The sequence below is a fragment of the Chiroxiphia lanceolata genome, chromosome 1 (genome assembly GCF_009829145.1).
Source record: "Chiroxiphia lanceolata isolate bChiLan1 chromosome 1, bChiLan1.pri, whole genome shotgun sequence".
Taxonomy (NCBI): Eukaryota; Metazoa; Chordata; class Aves; order Passeriformes; family Pipridae; genus Chiroxiphia; species Chiroxiphia lanceolata.
This window is the reverse complement of record NC_045637.1, coordinates 112,941,748-112,961,902: the sequence shown is the minus strand read 5'-3', so window position 1 is coordinate 112,961,902 and position 20,155 is coordinate 112,941,748. Positions and strand designations below refer to the sequence as shown.

Sequence of the window (20,155 nt, the reverse complement as noted above, 5' to 3'; positions counted from 1 at the left end):
TGAATCTTTCAAGAATTTACCATGCTTTAAGAACAGACTGGTTTGTCAGCAAAAAAAGGAAGAGTTCTGTGGTTGTCACAATAAAGGGCAAATATAGTATCTAACAGGACTGTAGTTGCCAGGCAATAAGCCTCCTCACTACAGCGTGTTTATCTCTCATAGCAGCCCATGTTTACCTTCCTTCCCTTCTGCCTCTCCCCTTATTCCCAGCAGGCCTGAGGGGAAGAGTGGGATAGAAGAGAAGCTCCAGGTTGCAAATTACATTTTAATTTTTGTAAATCTTTTGAAGTCTCAAAATCAAAATAATGCACTACTTTGTTGTCTTTTCCATGAGATCATTCTATAGAAACACTTTGAACTTATGAACATCATGGAGGCAAGGAAGAGCTACCTGGGATCATTAACAGCAAGGCTTCCTGGGTTTGTACCTATGTCCTTGTCATGAAAAGAAAATTCATATTCGTTTATAAATTCATACAAAGATTTCTATTCACTGAACTTGTTTGTTCCAGTTTCTTATATAACTAGAGCTGCTCTTCTGAAAGAGTGACACTGATGCTGAAAGAAAACCCCAAAACAATTTAAAATCAGACTTTGCAGTTTTAGCATTTCCATTTGAAGGTAAATTCCAGGTTTTCTTCTAAAATAATTTGTTTTATAAGTAATACTTAGTATTAGACACATTTGATTGGATTTCTTTTTGCAAGAAATTGACATAAAAATAAGAGGATGATCCATCATGAGACAACTGCCAAGTGAAAGTTACAGTATCACCCTTGAAGAGAGATAAGCTCTGTAACACACAACTCCAGACCATTTAGGATCTGTAGGCAGATGCCTGCAACAATAACTCTTTTAAAGTACCTGTAACCACATAAGATAAAATTTCCTACATAAGTGACCACTGAGTGAATGACCCTCCAGGGTGTCTCCATCTCCCACCTGGAGATGACAAAGATATTGAAAACCACTGTAGCGTTTACAGAACAACAACTCATAATTCAAGTAGGCAGAATAGTATTCAGAAGAAATGCCTCTAAAATCTCAGCCTAAACCCAAGGTAACAAACAATGAGCACTTTAACCTATTTTCCAAAATATGTGTCCTTAATTTATAAGAAGTGTCCATTTTTTCTAGATTTAACTTGAGGTAGTTGTACCTTACTTTTATCAATTAGACCCTGGAAAATATGACTATGCACCTGAAGGTCACCACAGCATTTATGTGCCTATGATAATTCCTATTAAGTGATTTCACATATGACCTTGCACAAGGAAACCTCTGGAATGAACTAGTTATTTTGTCTTTCTCTCCAAATCCTACAGATAGATTAACAACAGAGAAGGTGTTACTAGAGTTAGAAACTCTAATATTCTTTTCCCATTATGAGAGTAGCTAATAACAGTTACCAATAATACTTTAGCAAAACCTAAAAAGGCAACTTTGAAATCACTGGAGCTTATAGGACAAAAGTTAATGGAAATGCTTTAGTACATCCTCCATCTTCACTGGAATGATTATCAAGATGAATAATGAATATTTTTTCCAAAACCAGCAGATTCCTAGGCATAGTCTTTCATTTCCTGAGTTAAGTGTTAAACAAAATGTCTAAGAAAAATAACTGCTCAAAACTTGCATCCTCCATTATCAGTGTGCAAGTGCAAACTATACTATTTGCCTTGTATTTGGTTTTGGGGGCTTTTTTGCATGTTTGGTTGGGTTTTTTTAAAGCATATGCTGTTGTAACTGAAAATATGGGATGCTTTGATAACTGGTGCCAGAGCAAATGGACTGGTTGAACATATCAATACCAACTACATTCCAGAAGCCCACTTCCCCTTTTAGTTTTACTGTGTTACAGGTTGAAGCTTTGAAAATCTCAGGGAGCCTTACCATAAGGTTACTTCGATCACATCTTTGTCAAACAAAAAAGAAAAATCTATTGCCATGTCTTTAAATGACTGATTAAAGCAGTAAATTCAAGTTTTGCTTAGACAACAGTCACATCAACTGACATGAAAAAGAACATAACCTACAGATCAAATTTAGAGTGATTTCTCATTTATAACTAATTCTCCATCAGCATGTTTATGGATTATGCAACAAGTTTTTCTCCAGGGATATTACATAACACAATTTGTATGAAGAACTGAAGGTCAATGAACAAGCCCTTTTTTAGCAGGTGTGAAAACTTACTTCAAATTGATTAGTCATTTCCTGACAATGGTAGGAATTGAAAATATTATCGGTAATTGATTTCTGAGCAGCTTCTGAAGTGTCCACAGCAGAAGAATTTAAAGAAATTTAAAATTTGCAATGAGTAAGGATTTTACTGTTTTTAAGAAAGCAGTATTTGAGCAATTCAATAATATTCTCATTAAGCCAAGTTTAAAAAGAAAAAAAAAAAGCCATTTAGATTCCTAAATTCTCACCTGAACTGAGCTTTGATGTTGCTGGGGCTTGCAGATCTGGTCTGAATTTCCTTCTCTTGTTTTTCTCGCAGGATCCTTTCAGCTAGTAAGAAGTAAGTAGCAGTGATGTGATTGTATTTGTTAGTTTCCAATGCCCTGAGGAAAGTACAGAACATGAAATAAACCATAAATCAATGGCTTCTGAGAACTGCACGTGCATCTCACAGCTTGCTGTACTTCCCATAGCAGGAAGAGCAGAACTGCCTATTTGTGATGCTTTGATAAGCATGTCTTAGTTTTACTAAAAATAAAGAGCCAACAGTTGGATGAGGACATCCTCAGAATATCATCCAAAAAAAGTAAGGAATTCTTTTTTGTTTTACATTCTTTAAATTATAAAGTGTTTTTCATTAATGTTAATCACCAATGATGGGCTTTCCCACTGGTACATATAATCACAAAGTACTAATATTTGATTATGCAACAAATGGAGGGAAAAAACCTTCATTATTTTAGGGCTGCACATTGAGTTTATAGTAAAATTAAGTTCATAAGCCAGTAAGCATCACTCAGACACTCTAACAGAAAGGATGCCACTGATACACAGCTAAAGCTTAAGAAGTGAGACTGCTGCACCCCACTCTCCATCAATGGTAACATACTAACAGTTTTTTCCAGCTTCAACACATACAATTAAAAAAAAAAATAATCAAGACCTTTCAATGAATATTTTAGAAATTTGAGTTTTAATCTATTAGAAAAAACTATGTAGCTTTCTAGCAAGTTCACTCAGTAACAGTGACTTATGCATTACAAAAGGAATAATATTTTAAATGAACAAATATTTAGGTACGCTAGAAACATGCTAAGAGGAAAATGCTAGAATTTATCACTTCCAAATATGCATGAGAAACAAAGCACAAGTAAAAGCATGGATTCCAAAGCAGTTAAGTTTACTCGAGATGGCAAACTATTGCAGGAATCAAACATTTTCTTGGAAGTTTTTCCTAAGTTTGGGTATACTTAAGTATTTCTGATCCCACAATATCCTGTCACAGAGCAAGACTGTCACACTTTGTCTGTTAACTGAATGGCCTGAAATTTAATCACCGAAGTAGCCCAGGTTCTCGTGACATTATTTAATCAAAAAAGAGAGATGCACAGAACAAACTGCATATAGAGAACTGACAACTTACTCCACTATTGTGTCTCGGTCTGCGATATCACCAAGAACCATGCGCTGTATTATACTGTTGTGCTCCTCCTCAGACAGATTTTTGTACGATACAAGAGGAATATTGTACTTTGTTGCAGGAGATGGATCAACCCCTTGGAGCCATGCATGGTTTTCAATCTCTTCCAAAGATGCCCTTCGCTTCGGGTCTCTCTGCAACATCCGTGTAATTAGACTGTGAATAAAAAATAAATCTAAAAAAATGCACTCGCGTTTTTTAAAAAAGCAGCTGTTGTAAGAGCAACATTAGGAAGACATTGTCTGCTCTCAGTTCACATAGATCTTCAGAAGTCTCTACAGTAAACAATGTGATGGGACATTATTTAGTCTCAAAGACACTTCAAATATTGCTGAAACGAAACAAACCATTTACCTATTAAAAACTATAAATATCATAAACACTGCAGTTTTCATTTACTGTGCTTAGATTCTTAATCTGATTTTTCTGGTTTGTTTCTTTTTAATAGGTCTTATAGGGCAACTGTCACAGATGGCCTATTGGCTAGTCAGTGAAGTGACAGAAATGTAAATTTTTATTATTGCTGCTGTCAACAAGAATATGGAACGGCAAGATAAGCAGAAATATTTTATTTCGACGTAGGTATCAGACACTGGAGTCTTCAGTATCCTTGGAGAAACTGTGATCTGTTCTACCCACAGAGAAAAACAAACCAACCAATACACTCTCTGGGATGATGTACTGACAAACCTGCTAACGGGCTGATACTGAGTTTTCACAAATGCTGGAAAGGAAGAGCATGAATTCCCCAAGTAAACAGAAAAAGATGACTTGATTGGCATAGCACATCTCTGTTCACTTACTATACGTGAAAAATTCTTGGGGAAGGTATGTTTGGCTTCGTTCAATAAATATGGATATACAGTTTTGATGCCAAGGTTTCAATGAAACTTTATTGCCCCAGCATGTTCTCCAGTTCTCACAGAGAGCTTTTTATTGCACTAACTATACTATACAATGCAACTTCAAACTGCAAGGCCACACAACTCACAAAGGCAATCACAATTCTTTTAATTTTTTTTTTTATTTTTTTTTGGTGTGAGATGATGTATGGAATCATGGAGGTTATTTCAACCTTCTTAAAAAATTCTACAGTAAACAAAGAACACCACATTTATTCTTAGTAGCTGTAGTCTCTGCCTTTACCAAAAGGAAAGGCAGGATGAGACACGAGAGCCTTGAGTTTCTTTGCTTTTGTTAATATTATGACAGAAAGAGAACAAACTACATACTTAATCTGACTTTTTTAGTAAACTACACCTGTAGTAAAACTGCACAAACGTACCACATGTGCCTCCTGCTTTAAGCTTATTTACGCATCTCGAACCACAAACGCTTTCGCTCCAAGACGGATGTTTAAACATTCCCAGAGTTTCTTCCCTAAGACAACATAACCTCTAGAGGACCTGGGTAACTGATCGTACATCGTCAATGCACCGCATAGAGAAAGCAGATCTACTTGGACATTCAAGCAAATTAGTGTTAGCCAATATATTCAGCAGAAGTCTGCAGAAGTTAAATTTTCCTGGCCTCAGCACAGCATGCAGCATCTCAAGAGATGTATTTGATACAGTTCACTGATAAGAGCTCTCTCTTAACCTCTTCCTGTATTTTATTTTAAACCTCTTCCTGTATACTGAGCTCTTCAAGCTGACAGCAGCTTTTCTGTCTTACTGGAGATACTAGACATTAATGACATGAAAGAAAACCAGTTATGGAACAGAATTACAGAATTATTAAGGTTAGAAAAGACTTCTGGGTCCAACCACTAAACTAGCACCACCATGCCCACCACTAAACTATGTCTCTAAGCACCACATCTACATGGTTTTTGAACACCTCTAGAGACGCTGAGTCCATCACTTCCCTGGGCAGCCTGTTCCAATGCTTGACAAGAAGTTTCTCCTAATATCCAGTCTAAACCTTGAAGTCATTTGCTCATCCTACCATTTGTTATCTGGGAGAAGAGGCAGACCCCCATCTTGCTACAGCCTCCTTTCAGGCAGTTGGAGAGGGTGATATGGTTATCCCTGAGCCTCCTTTTCTCCAGGCTAAACAACCCCAGCTCCCTCAGCCACTCCTCATAAGAGGAGCCTGTGCTCCAGACCCTTCACCTGCTTTGTTGCCTTTCTCTGGACTCGCTCCAGCTCCTCAATGTCTTTCTTGAGGGCCCAGAACTGAACAAGCACTCAGGGGGAGTCCTCACCAGTGCTGAGTACAGAGGGACAATCACTGCCCTAGTCCTGCTGGTCACGCTATTGATGGTACAGGCCAGGACGCTGTTGATCATGTTATGCATTAGATTCCTGGACCACACAGATGACAAGTGAAGAGAGGAATGGTCATCATGACCACAGCTGTAACCGATTTCATTCTTTGTCAAATAACAGAATTCTAGATGCCACTCTAGTTTTTTGACTGGACCAAATTAATTTTTCAAGCACTTATAAAGGCATCTAGGCCTTCGTATTGAAAATGAAAAGATACTCTACTGCAGATTAAAGAACCCAAAGAAAAAATGTAAAAGTGATGCAACTGGGATATATATTAAAAGGACTGAAGAGGTCATTAACCAATAGGGAAATATGGAAAATACTGCAACATAGGAAAAAAAATAAAAAAGTTCCAGTGAACACTGCAGGAAAAACAATACATCAAAAAGAACCATGATTCCCAAGTGGCATACAATATTTGCAGGAAGAATATTTTTCTCCCTGGATTGCCTAGAATGTTGATTTGGAGTTGCAATTTCAGTAGAGATGAGCAAAACTTGCTTTGTAATATCCATGGCTTTTGACAACTTATTTTCTGGACAGAAATTGATAGGAAGCAGTACCTTCTTAAGCCCTGCCACTAAATACTGTCAACATCTGGTAATTTGTCCAGCAACAGAGTTGGCCAAAGGCAATCAGTAGTAGCTTCTTTGATCCTTTATAAAATTAATGACAACTGAGAGACATAAAAGAAGAGTATCAAGGAGTATTCCACACTGATAACATGGTATGGGGAACTCCCAAAGGTAGTGAAAGTCCACTTCTGTGGATGCTTCCAAGTTCTTTAGTACTCTACTTACTCTTTACATTCTTTGGACACATGAGGCGGCACTGTGTATTTGCAGTCCATTATCATAGTCAGAGTTTCGCTGTCATTTGCTTCTTGAAATGGTGGCTGTCCACAGACCAACATGAAGAGGATGACTCCCAAACTCCATATATCTGTAAATATATAGTACATACTTTAAAAAGAAAAATAACTGTTAAGGATACAGATATAATTATCATCAAAGCCATGAAATATTCTACACTCTTGATTATGAGCATTACTTACAGAAATTGCAATTCCACTCGAGTACAAGATGCTGCACTTCCATTGTTTGACAGCTTTTATAGTTTTTGAGGGGAAAAAAATCAGAATTCACGACTTCAAGAATGTAAAACAGTTTGAGATGCATTAACACCTTTGACAGAGTGCTAGATAAAGCTGAAAATAATTTGGTCACTCATTCATTATCCTTTTGTTAACAGGTAGGCATGGGTTATTAAAGAGATCTGTATTCAAAGCACATTCCTTTCTGAAGGACTAACATAAATTTTTCTCTGTATTGTTTACATGTTACTCTATGATGGAAAAAATTACAAAGAAAGTCACTTAGTTCACTAAGACTGATTTAGCTATGTTTTCCCTTCAGTGGTGGTGTGTTGCTTTAAAATCTGTTCCTTCCAATGGTAAGTTAGAAATTAGATTATGTAAAACCAACTTCTTCTACCAATGACACTACAAAGTGTGGGGTAGCGGGTTTGGGTGTTGCTTTGGGGTTTTAAATATCCAAACATAACAATTAACAGTGATTTCTACTACACTCTGGGAGTCTTCTTGTTTCATTCTAATTCCTGCTCATGTAAAATAAACACTTAACAACTTTCTTGTTCCCCAGTGAAATGACATACCAAAAGATGAAAAAAAAGCACTTCAGGGCATAAAGCCCTGTAGTTGGTTTCTACTTAGTGCAAAAACTAATACTTAGTTCAAATCTTTATTAAGAGTCTGCCCAAAAGAAAATATTTCTTACGTCTCATTGCATTCAGTACAGGAAGTGTAAGTATTGAGAAATGTATCATATTGCAGAAAAATAAATAACTTGCTGCAATATGTGCTTAGAAAAAAGGCCACATTCAAACTTCAGCCACAACTCCATGCTCTGGAAATTTCAGTTGCGATTTTGGGTCTTACACCCTTAGCATTTCACAGATCCGTGTCCAGTAGAACCAAGCAGACAGCTGAGGGTAACAAATGATCAGGCAGGCATCTCCTGAGGAAAGAGGGGAGAGCAGCTAGCAGTGGCCTAGGAAGCAGAGCACACCCACTCTTTCCTGGCAAGGCTTGCAAGAGGGAACCACGTTAAATTATCTACTCAACTGCATCTTGCTTTCTATGTCCCATTCAAAATACTCGACATGCATTTAATGCTGAAGGATGGCTACAATTTTATTCAATAATATAAATCACACAGATTCATCCCTAGAACAATTACTCATTTTGCTAGTTACAACCCATTCTTCATATGGTTTAGCTGACAGAGGAATAGAAATACTACATGGTAATTTTCTTTAGAGCTCTAATTTGTAGTAAATGTATGCTATTAACTCGGACAATTACTGGATTTCTGTTAAGCTACTAGGGCCTCAATTCTGTAGGTACTGAGCATTTTGAGGCTGGTACATCATATCAGGTATACCTGCAAATGCAGCATGACTATCCCCATGTTTACAGATTCAATAAGTGCTTTAATACTTTGGTAGCCTGGTGCCATAAAGCTGGTGTTCTTGAATATAGGATTTTAAAAACCTTCATAAGACAGAGAGGCAGTTTCACCTAAGAGGTCCACCTCTAATTTTGTAAGCTACTTACATCTTTCTCCTGCTGTTTAGTTTCAAAGCAGCCAAAAGTTTTTGTGCATTATCTATCTCCCACCATACAACTGACTACAAGAAGTTTTTGCAAGCACAAAAGATGTGAATTTATACATTTTATAAGTAATCATCTTTTGAATGTCAATGTCCTTCCTAGATTTTTAACTGTGTCTAAGATCTATTTTGTGACATGATCTATCTATTCTAGTATTTTGTTCAATACTCCCCCCGCAACAAAACGCTTCATGTCTCCTTTTAGCATTAAGTATTTTAGAAGAGTCCACATAGTTTTCATTATTACAGACAAATTATATTTGCTATAATAAAACAATAAATACTGGCTAAATTTAAGCCAGGAGAAAAATATTGGGCAAAATATTGAGCAAAATAATTAAACCGTAAGTTAAATAAGCATATGAAAAGTTTAAACAGAAGGAAAAAGACAATATTGTAAGAAATCAACCTTAAAAACAATAATACAGGCCTGAGGAAAGGACAGTAATCAAAGTAAGACAACAATTAAAGTTCCATGAACTCATCATAGATAGGGAAACTCTACCAGACCTTGAAATTTCAACTGCATTGAGCAGATACTGAACATCCTTAAGTATTCTCTGTTACAAAGCAGTCTCCTAATCTATTTTCTATTTTACAGACATGGTTTCTTCTCTGGGCTATACATACACTTCACTGTATTTCAATTTGAAAGGATATGTGATGACAGGTACAGTTTTAGTTTACCAAAAGTTATTTAGGTAAATATGTATGTACATTTACTTTATAAAAATAAAAAACACTTTTTAGAAGCAAAATCCAACGATTCTCTAAATGAAAAAAGAAAAATTACTATTCTTTGCTATAATGCAATGTCCAGTTAGACATCAACCTGTATGTTTTGACAAATAAAACAGTAATTACTGATTAGGTGGCACATAACAGAATTTTGCAATCTTTTTTTCACTTGTTAGTATACTTTGGACTCTGTACCCATGTGTCTTTCCAGATAAGAAGGGCTGCAAATGGTAAAATGAAATAATTTTTTTTAATATAACTGCATGAAAAATAGAAAACAAACTCTTACTAGTACTGAAATATCAATCATGCTTTGAACTGCTACTGGATTTGATTGTATCATGCATTTTGTTTAATGTACAAAATATACACTAAAAGGGAATCATGTATGCAGAAAAATTTTTGTTAGAAACTAAAAATAGTGCTTTAGACCTTTTGACCTTGTCATATTATCTAGATACTCTTATGCTCTCAGTGAAGAGCACTAGGGCAGCAACAACTACATTTTACCTCACTCTTACACACTATAGGCAAAGTTATTATTTTATTATTATCCTTTTCTGAATAATGTGTATTTCGTTACCCTGCCAGCACTGCAGACACTTATTTTGATGTGACCAAGAAATAACAGTGGACAGCAACAATTACATATCTTTTATTCTCATCCTATTTTTATAGCTGTGGCTAAAGATCAACTTCATTGCACCTACAGCCAAGGCGACTAAAATGACTCAGCCTGGAGTGTTGCAGACAGAGCTGAGCAGTCTAAGCAAACTGAAGAGTATGCTAATAACCAGGAATCAAGAAAATAACGTGCCTAAGAAAGTCTAGTCTACGTGTGAAGATTGAAAAATCACTGGGACACTTAGTGTAGAGCTTATTATGTCAATAATAACAGATTTCATCTTAGCAACATCTTCACAAGCCCTCCAATATTGTATTATAGCAAGTCTCTCCTCCTTTATGGAAGCAGAGTCAAGCCTTTGGATTTCTGCAGGTGTACTAAGAGAACACATTCAAGAGTTCTGTCCTGCCCTCTCCAATTGAGGGGCTGTTCCCTTGTCCCTCTTCTATGCCACAGTTTAACTAGACCAACTCCTCATGCAACTAAAGACAACCAACCAGATGACAGATGCAACATCTGTAACAAGGCTCTTTCTGGTCCACTGCAACTTGCCACTTTGTTAAAGGTGCAGGTACAACAGAAGATGCACATGTTGCTACAGATTCATTTGCTTACAGAAGTTTTTGATACTCTTCGAAAAAGTTGTGTGACCATCAAGCTCAGTCCTATGTTTTGCCATCAAGCATTTCAGGCAACAATCTGTGGGCGTTTGTTTAAAAAACAAAACAAAACAAACAATTAATCACCATAATCGTGAATTGCAACAATCAGGAGGGTGTTCCCAGCAGGTCAAGGGAGGCGACCCTTCACCTCTGCCCAGCACTGGTAAAGCCACACCTGTAGTGTTGGGTCCAGTTCTGGGCTCCTCAGTGCAAGAGAGAGACAGACTTACTGGAGGGAGTACAATGAAGGGTCATGAAGGTGATGGACTGGAGCATCTCTCCTGTAAGTAAATGCTGAGAGAGCTGGGATTGTTCAGCCCCAAGAAGGGAAGACTTAGGGGTAGCTTATCAATGCACATAAGTACATGAAGAGAGGGTGCCCAGTGGCAGGACCAGAGGTGATGGGCACAAACTGCACACAGGAGGCTCCCACTGAACATCAGGGAACACTTTTTCTCCATGACCAGGGTGACCAAGCACTGGCACAGGCTGCCCAGAGAGGCTGTGGAGTCTTCACCCTTGGAGATATTCAAAAGTCTCCTGGACACTGTGTGGGGAACTAAGTGCTCCTGCTTGACCGGAGGATTACACCAGATGCCCTTCAGAGGTACCCCACCAGAGGAGGCAGCACCAACAGGAAAACTATGCTTCCTTTTGCCCATGAGAAGCAGCATATCCTAGGTGTCCATTTGAGAAACTGAAAGCAAGACAGCCCAGTGAGAACTAAAATAATGTTGACAGCATGAACACACAAAACTTGAATGTTCCATTTAAACCAGCACAGGGCTGTCACAAGTCTGCTATAAAACAATTATTTTTCACACCTAACATCAAACATAAAGAATAGTAAGTGTAAAGGAAGCAGTAAAAAAAGCTCACATAAAATAGGAAACAAATTTTCTAACTTATTTTGAAATATACAAATCCTGCAAAAACAATGGAAAAATGGAACGGGTAAATAACAAGTGGATTACTCAGTGATATTTTAAATTACCACAATTATTCAGACAACAGCTGTGTGCATTCCTAAACAAAATTTGAACGGTAACAACAGTATCTTGCCCTTCCCAACCTACCGCAAAATTTCATATTGGTACTTTTTCCAAAACACAATGTTGGATGAAATTAAAAAAAAAATAATTTTTTTTTTCTGGCAGATCTCAGTTTCCAGGACAACAGAAATCCCTGCAAGTTTTGCATTATTAAGTTTTCATTTTGCATATATTGAAGACAGTTACAGCTTGATAGGTAACAACACCAAAAATGGGAAATCATCTCCTCCTTCTAAAAGGGATGCATAAACTTAAGAGTTAAAACTCTTACTTATTTGTAAATCTCTCTTCTAAATTTAAAAAGGTGACATGCAGTCCCAACATACAAATAAGTTTAAACATGTTGGTCTGCTAGTCTTCAGCGCAATTCAAAATCCAAGGTTTAGTATCTGAAGTCTTCAATGCAGATATTCCAAAATAATGAGTTAATACCCACATACCCTTTTGAAAGATTTAAAAGATCGGCAGTTAAACGACTATATGGTACATAAATAAGAAATGCTGATGTTTGGACCCAATTTATTAATTTTAAACTGTTCCATACTTGCAAAAACAAACAAACAAAAAATCAATCCTGTATATCTACTTTCCACTTTTCTCTACTGGAGATGTATAGCTGCATATTCTTGTCAAATTCAGAAAATATACTGCACAAAACCTAAAGAAATTAAAATGCCTTCTCTTTCAAGATACCATTTTTATTCCCTCATTTCATGTAATAACCACAGTTCATTCTGGAGAATCCTTTGTTTCCAGAATAGTGCCACCTGGCTGAAAGATACAAGACCTATGTTGCTTTTCTCTTAGAAGAACTACTAAAGGAGAATCAGAGGTTATTTTATTATAGTGCATATTTACCAAATTTTATTTTTTTACACAAAGCCACACACAAGAATGTTCCTTGCCATACTGTTCTGTGCTGTCATTATCAGCACTGCTCTATTAATCTTCCCTATTAATAAAGGGAAAACTCATCATCTGTCCTCTGGATCCCAAAGAATCAAAGGACGATGAAGATGGTTTGTACTCGACTGATCAAGAGCTTTGATCAACAGCTGGTTGTTGAGATGATTTCTGCTCACATACCAGGTGTGGCAAAATGGGCGTAACTCCTGCTGGGGAGACCACTTCCATCAGCAGAGCAGAAAATGGCACCTTGATCTTTCATTTCTAAGTCCCAAGGATTTTAAAAAGTGTTTTCACTCAAACCAAGCAAAAGCATCGGTCAAGACACAGTGATTCCGATTTGGTCAAAAGCAACCACTGTGACAAGACAGTTGCATGAGCACATTAGAAAGATGTTGGGGCAGCAATGAAATTAAAAGCCTGACACCTCAAAGTAAGGCTTCAAAAAAAAAAAAAAAAGAAAAGTAGTGTCTCTTTATTAGACCAGCTAATAACTGGGGAAAGGAGGAAGAAAAATAACTCAAAGCTTTGAAAAAGAGAAGTTTTACTTTAGATCTCCACATACTTGTGAAAGCATACTTTTTTGGTTTTTTAGTGAACACGGTCCTTAAAGTATGTCCTTAATTTTATATACCTTATCAACTCAGGGCAAAAATCCTAGCTGAGACAGTTTCCTGCTTTCGCACATTATTAGAAACTGTAGATACACAATTAAAAGCAAATAAGACAACATCTACTTACACTTTTACCCAGTCACTGAATAGCACTGGCTCACTAAAAGGGTCACATAAGCACCAGAGGCAAAAATCCCCCCACAAAGTAGAGTGAAGAACTCTACTGACAGGACATGAAGGCAGAGCAAAACTGTTTCTTTGAGACCTGTCAAATAGGTTGGACCATTTAAAAAAAAATCTCACCTTCAGTTCAATGCAAATATGGTTTGACCTACAGCATACACAGTAAAGAACTCTGCAGGGATCTACCTCTCCTCCATATCCCTGATACACCATTTTAAGATAATGTATTAGCTATGGTGCTGTGTTAATGCCAAAAATAGTTGCCAGGTTTTAGACAAAACTTTTAGATTTTGTAATAAATTTACTGTCAGATAGTTTAAACACATAAAGGAACAGGTTTTGTACACAAAGCTCCTGGGCCAACAACTCAGCATACGCTTTCATATGTACTCCCTTCTCACAGCTCAGAACTCAGGTGCCAGTGCCAGTTCTAGACTGGAGACCTTTATTTTAAGGAACATAGGGAAGGGAAGGATTACAGAGATCCACCTTTAGAAGAGTAGATTTAAACAATAATTTATTTTTCACATCTTCAAGTTCTTTTGCTACTCTTAGTTATTACCAATTAGCAGATGAAAGCTTTATGAAAACTGCTTACTTCTCCTCCCCTCCAATGGTCATCTAATTTGCTCTCTTTAGAAAACTGATGGAAAAGTAGAAATTAGGTCTGACCTGTGGCATGACAGGCCTGTAAAACTTCAAATTATTATGGTGAGGGAAGGCACAGTTCTATACTGCAGTGGCCAAAATCACAGCCTCTTTCAAAAGCACACTGAAGACCCCAAGATGCAATTTTGCCTTTAAATCGGGTACTAGTAACTTGAAACTGCCATTGCTATAACATGAATAAAATAAAAGCAGTAGTAGCTAGCTGCAGTAACTTTTTTTGTTTTCTAAGCCATTAAAAAATGTTGATCAGGAAAGGACTGTGAACCATGACAACCAGGGCTGTTTATACGCAACTTCCTTACATAACTTGAAGTCACTGTCATAGAAACCAAATTACATCATTAGCTGTCTCTGTTACCAGTCTTAAACACAGGGTGGTCAAACATCTGTCATGTTCAAGTTTGTACACTGAACAAAGCATATCCATATTCATCTGCTCCACCACTGAGCTGCGCTTTACCATTTCATTAGCCACTTACTGCTTTCTAAAGTTCCTGATCTACTAAAACAAGCACTTCAGATTTCAGAGAGTTACAACTTAAATGACACAGGGGATTGTTATAGCTTCAGAGTCACTCAAATTTCTACTGTTCCTCAGAAGTCAGACACTTGTCACACTTTATATATGCTACGTGAATTTGTGATTCTAACTAAAAACCCATACTAATTTTGGAACAGACACATTTGCATTTACATACATAAAGTAAATTATCGGCTTATTGAAATTGTTTATTTTAAACCTTGATGGGAAAAAGGGTTGGTTTTTTTCCCCTCCTAATTTAAATTTAGAACTGCTTCACAGTTTACACAGTGTATATTGCTCAGTTAAGATGGATCTTTCTATAGAAAGTCTGCTTCTTCAGCAATGATTTGTAATATTGAGCCAGGTTTTATAAATTTCTCTTCGCAATGTTTACTGTAACAGCTGAACATTATAGTTATCTTCTACTAGAAGCCATTTAAGCAAAAAGGAAACAAATCAACTTCTATGGAGATGACAGATATGTTTACATGTTTATTTTGCCACTACAGAGGTATCAAGAGACTGAGTAAATGAAGGATGGAAATGGACGCCACTTTCCAAAATCATGGGCAGTTACTCTAACCACCATGTTAAGACATTAAAGAGAATGTTACCACCACTGCCACAACCTCTTCAGAGTAGTTTTGTGGAATAAAGCCCAATCCACAGAAACCTACTGAATACAAACCTTGGAAGACTCAACACATCAGCACTTTAGTATCAAGTTCTTTTATGCAAAGCTTGGATAGGAAAGGATAGGAAAATTGTATGTAAAGAATCACAGATGTAAAGATCATCTGCATCTCTGCACTCTGGACATGTTCAGGACTAGGAAGCAACTGGGCAGTACCTGCAGACTGTTCTTTTGAACGCAGACACAAAAACCCCATCATGAACTACTTTATTTGGATTGGAATTGCAGGGTTCATTGGGCTCAGGATCAGGTACAGGTTGGTAACTCATAAGGATAAGTGGCAGGCATGCTTGTTACAAGCTGAAATTCAAGCTCCTGCTCACAGCATAGGCTATGGAAAACTGAATGAACACTCAGATATGTAGCATAGCTTCGCATAATTGTTTAAAGAACCAAAACACAGTTTAAGAGTAAAGATTCATATGAGAAGTGAAAATTGCAGAAAATAAGCCTTCTACTAGAAATAGTGGTGAAAAATTACCTACTACAGTACAAAAGATAAAAGCTGGTATCATACCACTGAATTGTTTGAATGGTGCTTGTTGATATACTTGTGCTTCAAAAGGAAAATAAGAAAAGTATTTCCACCCTTGTATAAACTAGAAAGCTTTAAAAAGTTGCATCCCTTGCATAAAAAGTCAGTATCAAGATAGCACAGAATAACTGCGTTAATGATTTCAGCATTTCTACGTACCACGAGTATTTTTACACTGTCATGTTTAAAGACTGCTGGCAAATCTGGAATATGGTCAAACTGGAGCAGTTGTAAAATCTGAAGTGTAGGTAAAGAACGAAGATTACTTTTTCATAGATATTCAATTTTTTGCTGACTGAACTATTCTTTCATTCTTTAATTTTTAATGAAAAAGGCTTTGAATAAACTTGCGTACTGACCTTTCTAGTTCTTAGAGATGTTACTATCTGTTAATTCAATCTTTTTTTTTTGTCTTTGTAAAATAGGATTTATTTTTCCCTAGCAGAAAGCTGAGGAAGAGAACATGCACAATTCAAGGCTAATATTTTCAAAATTAACATGCAGAACTGTTTTCTTTGTTTTAAAGCACCATAAATCCGATCAATATTACTGTTAGGAGACAAGAATTAGAAGAAATCTTCTCCTTCCCCCATCCCACCAAAAAGAGCATAAATAGCAAATGGCATTTAGCAAATTATTTTCCTAATTAGCTCATCTGCCTGGCAAAACAGTCTGTTCTATATAAGTTATTTTATTTGACTAACACGTGATCATCCGTAACTAGTCTTATCTTTGGAAGCGATTCTTATTTTCATTCATACCAGTACTAGTATTTTGGAGGCCTCAACACAAGGAAGACATGGACTGCTGCAGCAAGTCCAGAGGAGACCATGGAAACGATCAGGGGGCTGGAGCACCTTTCCTACGGAGACAGGCTGAGAAAGCTGACGTTGTTCAGCCTGGAGAAGAGAAGGTTCCAGGGAGATCTTAGAGTCCCTTCCAGTACTTAAAGGGGACTACAAAAGAGCTGGAGAGGGACTTTTTACAAGGGCATGGAGTGACAGAACAAGGGGAAACTGCTTTAAACTGAAAGAGGGCAGGTTTAGATTAGGAAGTTCTTCACCACAAGGGTGGTGAGGCACTGGAATGGGTTGCCCAGAGAAGCTGTGGATGCTCCATCCCTGGAAGTGTTCAAGGCCAGGATGGATGGGGCTTCGAGAAACCTGATCTGGTGGAAGGTGTCCCTATCCACAGCAGGGGGTTGGACATATATGGTCTTTAAGATCCCTTCCAACCCAAACCATTCTGTGATTTCATGATTTTTCCCTGAAATCAGTAAATGGGTTTTGCTGGTTGAGTAAAACTATTAAAATACAAACAGTTCTTCTTTTGTTTTTTAGTAACTACTGCATCTCAAATTTTGGTAAGAATATTTTAACAAAAAACACCACCACTGAAAGGTCTTACTGAACACATGCCACTGCCTGTATTCCAAAATAGCCTGGTTTACTTCAATTCATTAATTCTGCATTTAGAAATGTATTCTATCTCCTTTGCTTTCTGTTGTTTAGCCACAAAAAGTTACTCTATCTATACTAAAAACCCAAACAAACCCAACATTTTCTGCATGAATTCCAAGACTACTCCTCCAGAAAATAAGTAGCCAGGTTATAAAACAATATTTATTAGTTAAATATAGAAGGAAGCTTTTTCCTATATAAAACATGTTCTCAAAATCATTGGACATATCAAAGCCTAAACAGCACATACAGTTTATGCACATGTTTCACTTGCAATAATTTTGGTCTTTTTGGTATATAAAGATGATTTGCCCCATTATATTTTCTGATTGACTACCTTTTCCTAAAGGTTCTAGCTGTACAATGTATGGTACTTTATTTATAAAAATTAACATCTTATTACAGCATTACACATGAATGCAAAACTTAGGCATCTGGTATATAACTAGGTAGCACACCACTGATTGAGGTTGTGTTGCCAAATTAGTCAGCCATGGGCTGAACATAATTAATCTGAATATTTGTTTAAAGATGCATGAATGTAAGCTTCCTGGCTGTGGAGATGTATTCATCATAATGAAATCTTGCTCCACAATGGCACTTTGAAATACTATGAAAACAGTTGTCCCATGAACACTGCAAGATGACTAAGAAATAACCCTATACTCAAGTGACAGTTTAGCTGATATGGCAGTAAGTCAAGACTTATCTTGACAGCTTCTCCCCTGTAGTTTCACTCGGATAAATTGTTCTTTGCTTCACCAGCAAAGAACTCCCCTTTCATCAAAAATAAATTTTACTAACTGCATCTAAATTGCCACAGAACATAAATTCTTCGTTAACATGACATGAATATCCTCAAGACTGTCACTTTCTAAAAGTGTTCTACAACCAATTCCTTCTACTTGACACGTCTAAAAAAGTATAAAAAGGTAATTTGTGACAATTTTTCAAATTTGACTCTGTTTTTTCAGCAGCATGAGATACAAAGCACAGCAGGGAGAAGGCAGAAAAGCGTGGCCATTAACACAAGCACACAGGAGGAGAGAGCAGGACAGAAATACAGCTGAAACACACATCAATTCCTTCTGTTTTGCTTGAAAAAGTATTTGAAGCTGAAAAGTAGAGCACACAATTCTAAAAATGCACTGGCAATGACACTGGATCAATTTCAGTCAAATAAGTTACCAGAAAGTGAAGATAAGTGAGCACCTCAAAGATGATCTGATCTAAACTTGCTACCAACCTTCCCCCAGAGCTCTAAGCTGCACGCTCCCTTCACCTCCTTTGCACCAGTTCTTCCACTAAATGTTAAGGAAACAAACAGCTCTGCTAACTTGGCAGAAGTTAAGCCTGCAGAGAACATGCTTTCTGTCAGTTTTTGGTTTTCTAACAGTTTTCTGTCAAGTTAGCTGATAAAAATCAGTTCATCAAATGGCCAGCCATGCAACACATGAGAAGTGCAGCACATGAGAAGGGGTAGCTCTGCACAGACGCAAGCAAAACAGAAGGAGAAGCAGACCTTTTATACTGGAAGCATCTCATTATTACATCCTGAGCTTTCTGCACCTTTACAGCCTCAAGCTCATTCCATAATGTATCTAACCATGAATCTTGTGAAGTGTTGCAATACGCCATAAAAAAAAGGCAGATTTTCAAAACAAAACAAGCAGAGAAAAGCTTTTGTAGGAATTCTTGCTTTTCATTTCTGTCAAAGTTGGCTATAGCCACATTTTGAGCATAGTGAAACTCCAAATGCCGCCAGGTATGCTCAATTATTCAATACTGTATATGGTTTGCAAATTATTTTTTTTTTTAACTCCAGTCTGTCAAATCTTATATTCAGTACTTTTTATAAAGTAAAAGGTTACTGTATATAGCTACTGGCCATTATGCTTACATTAGTCATTCAGTTTGTGAATAAAGTGTTATACACAACAAGAAACATCAAAACTAGCTCCACGCAGGCCAGACAGGGTCATCAGGGCTACTTAGCTATGCTCAAGCACCATGTAAACATGGCTAAAGCTTTGAAAGACCAAACACACTCTAGCAACACTATGTGCAAGTAAGAAGCCCCTGTGAATGCTTTACGCAAAAAAACCCCAAAAAAACAAAAACCACCAACAAAAGAATTTGGGATCATTTCAACAGACACAAAGTGGGTCTAAAAGCAGCATAACTTCACCTCGGGAAAGCGAAGAGTACATGTAACAAAGCCTCTCTTTCCTTTAACTATGAAAAATTACTACATAATTAATACATATACTGTTTTATCATATTGACAGAAGATATCCAGGTTTGAGTTGTGCAAGAAAGATGGCATCTAATTACTAAAGTAATGGATGTTATCTGCAACTTCCAAGGCAGCAGCAAGTTGGATTTGAACTACAACCCGCCAGTTGAACAGCACTGAGCTAGTTAGTCATGTCTTTCATGAGGAACATCTTGCCACCATTCTCCTTCTGTTGCTGTGATGACAGACTGCAATGCTAAGTAACTGTGATGGTAACTACAATGTGATTTGTGTATTACAGTACCATTCTAAAGGCCTGTGCTCAGCTGTGCTAAATGTATAAAATCCCAGTTTTACAATCTGAATTTCCCTATATGTCATCCCCAGAAAAATGAATTTACTCTGCAAATGTTTCCACAAAATCAGACACAGAATACTCCACTACACCAGATAAGCCTATCAGAAACGTCTATGTCTTCCAGAATTACTGTAGCTTACACAGCACTTTACTTTGTAGAGATGCCAAGCAGTTAAAATAGAACTTGCTCTCCTCTGAAAGAATCAACTAATCTGTAAATCTCCAATTAATTTTTATCACCTAGGAAAGAATTCTATTTATTGAATGATCCA

The 20,155-nt window shown here is 37.0% G+C and overlaps 1 protein-coding gene across 1 annotated transcript in view; it reads right to left on the bottom strand.

Annotated features, from left to right (window-relative positions):
* The window catches only part of SNRK (SNF related kinase), a 42,006-nt gene that overhangs the window by 5,370 nt on the left and 16,481 nt on the right, over positions 1-20,155 (bottom strand). Inside the window, exons 4-6 of the mRNA XM_032680503.1 lie at positions 6,738-6,879; positions 3,608-3,820; positions 2,433-2,567 (exon numbers count right to left, since the gene is read on the bottom strand). Of these exons, the coding sequence (XP_032536394.1) occupies positions 2,433-2,567; positions 3,608-3,820; positions 6,738-6,879 (490 nt within the window). The remainder of the gene's footprint in view (positions 1-2,432; positions 2,568-3,607; positions 3,821-6,737; positions 6,880-20,155) is intronic.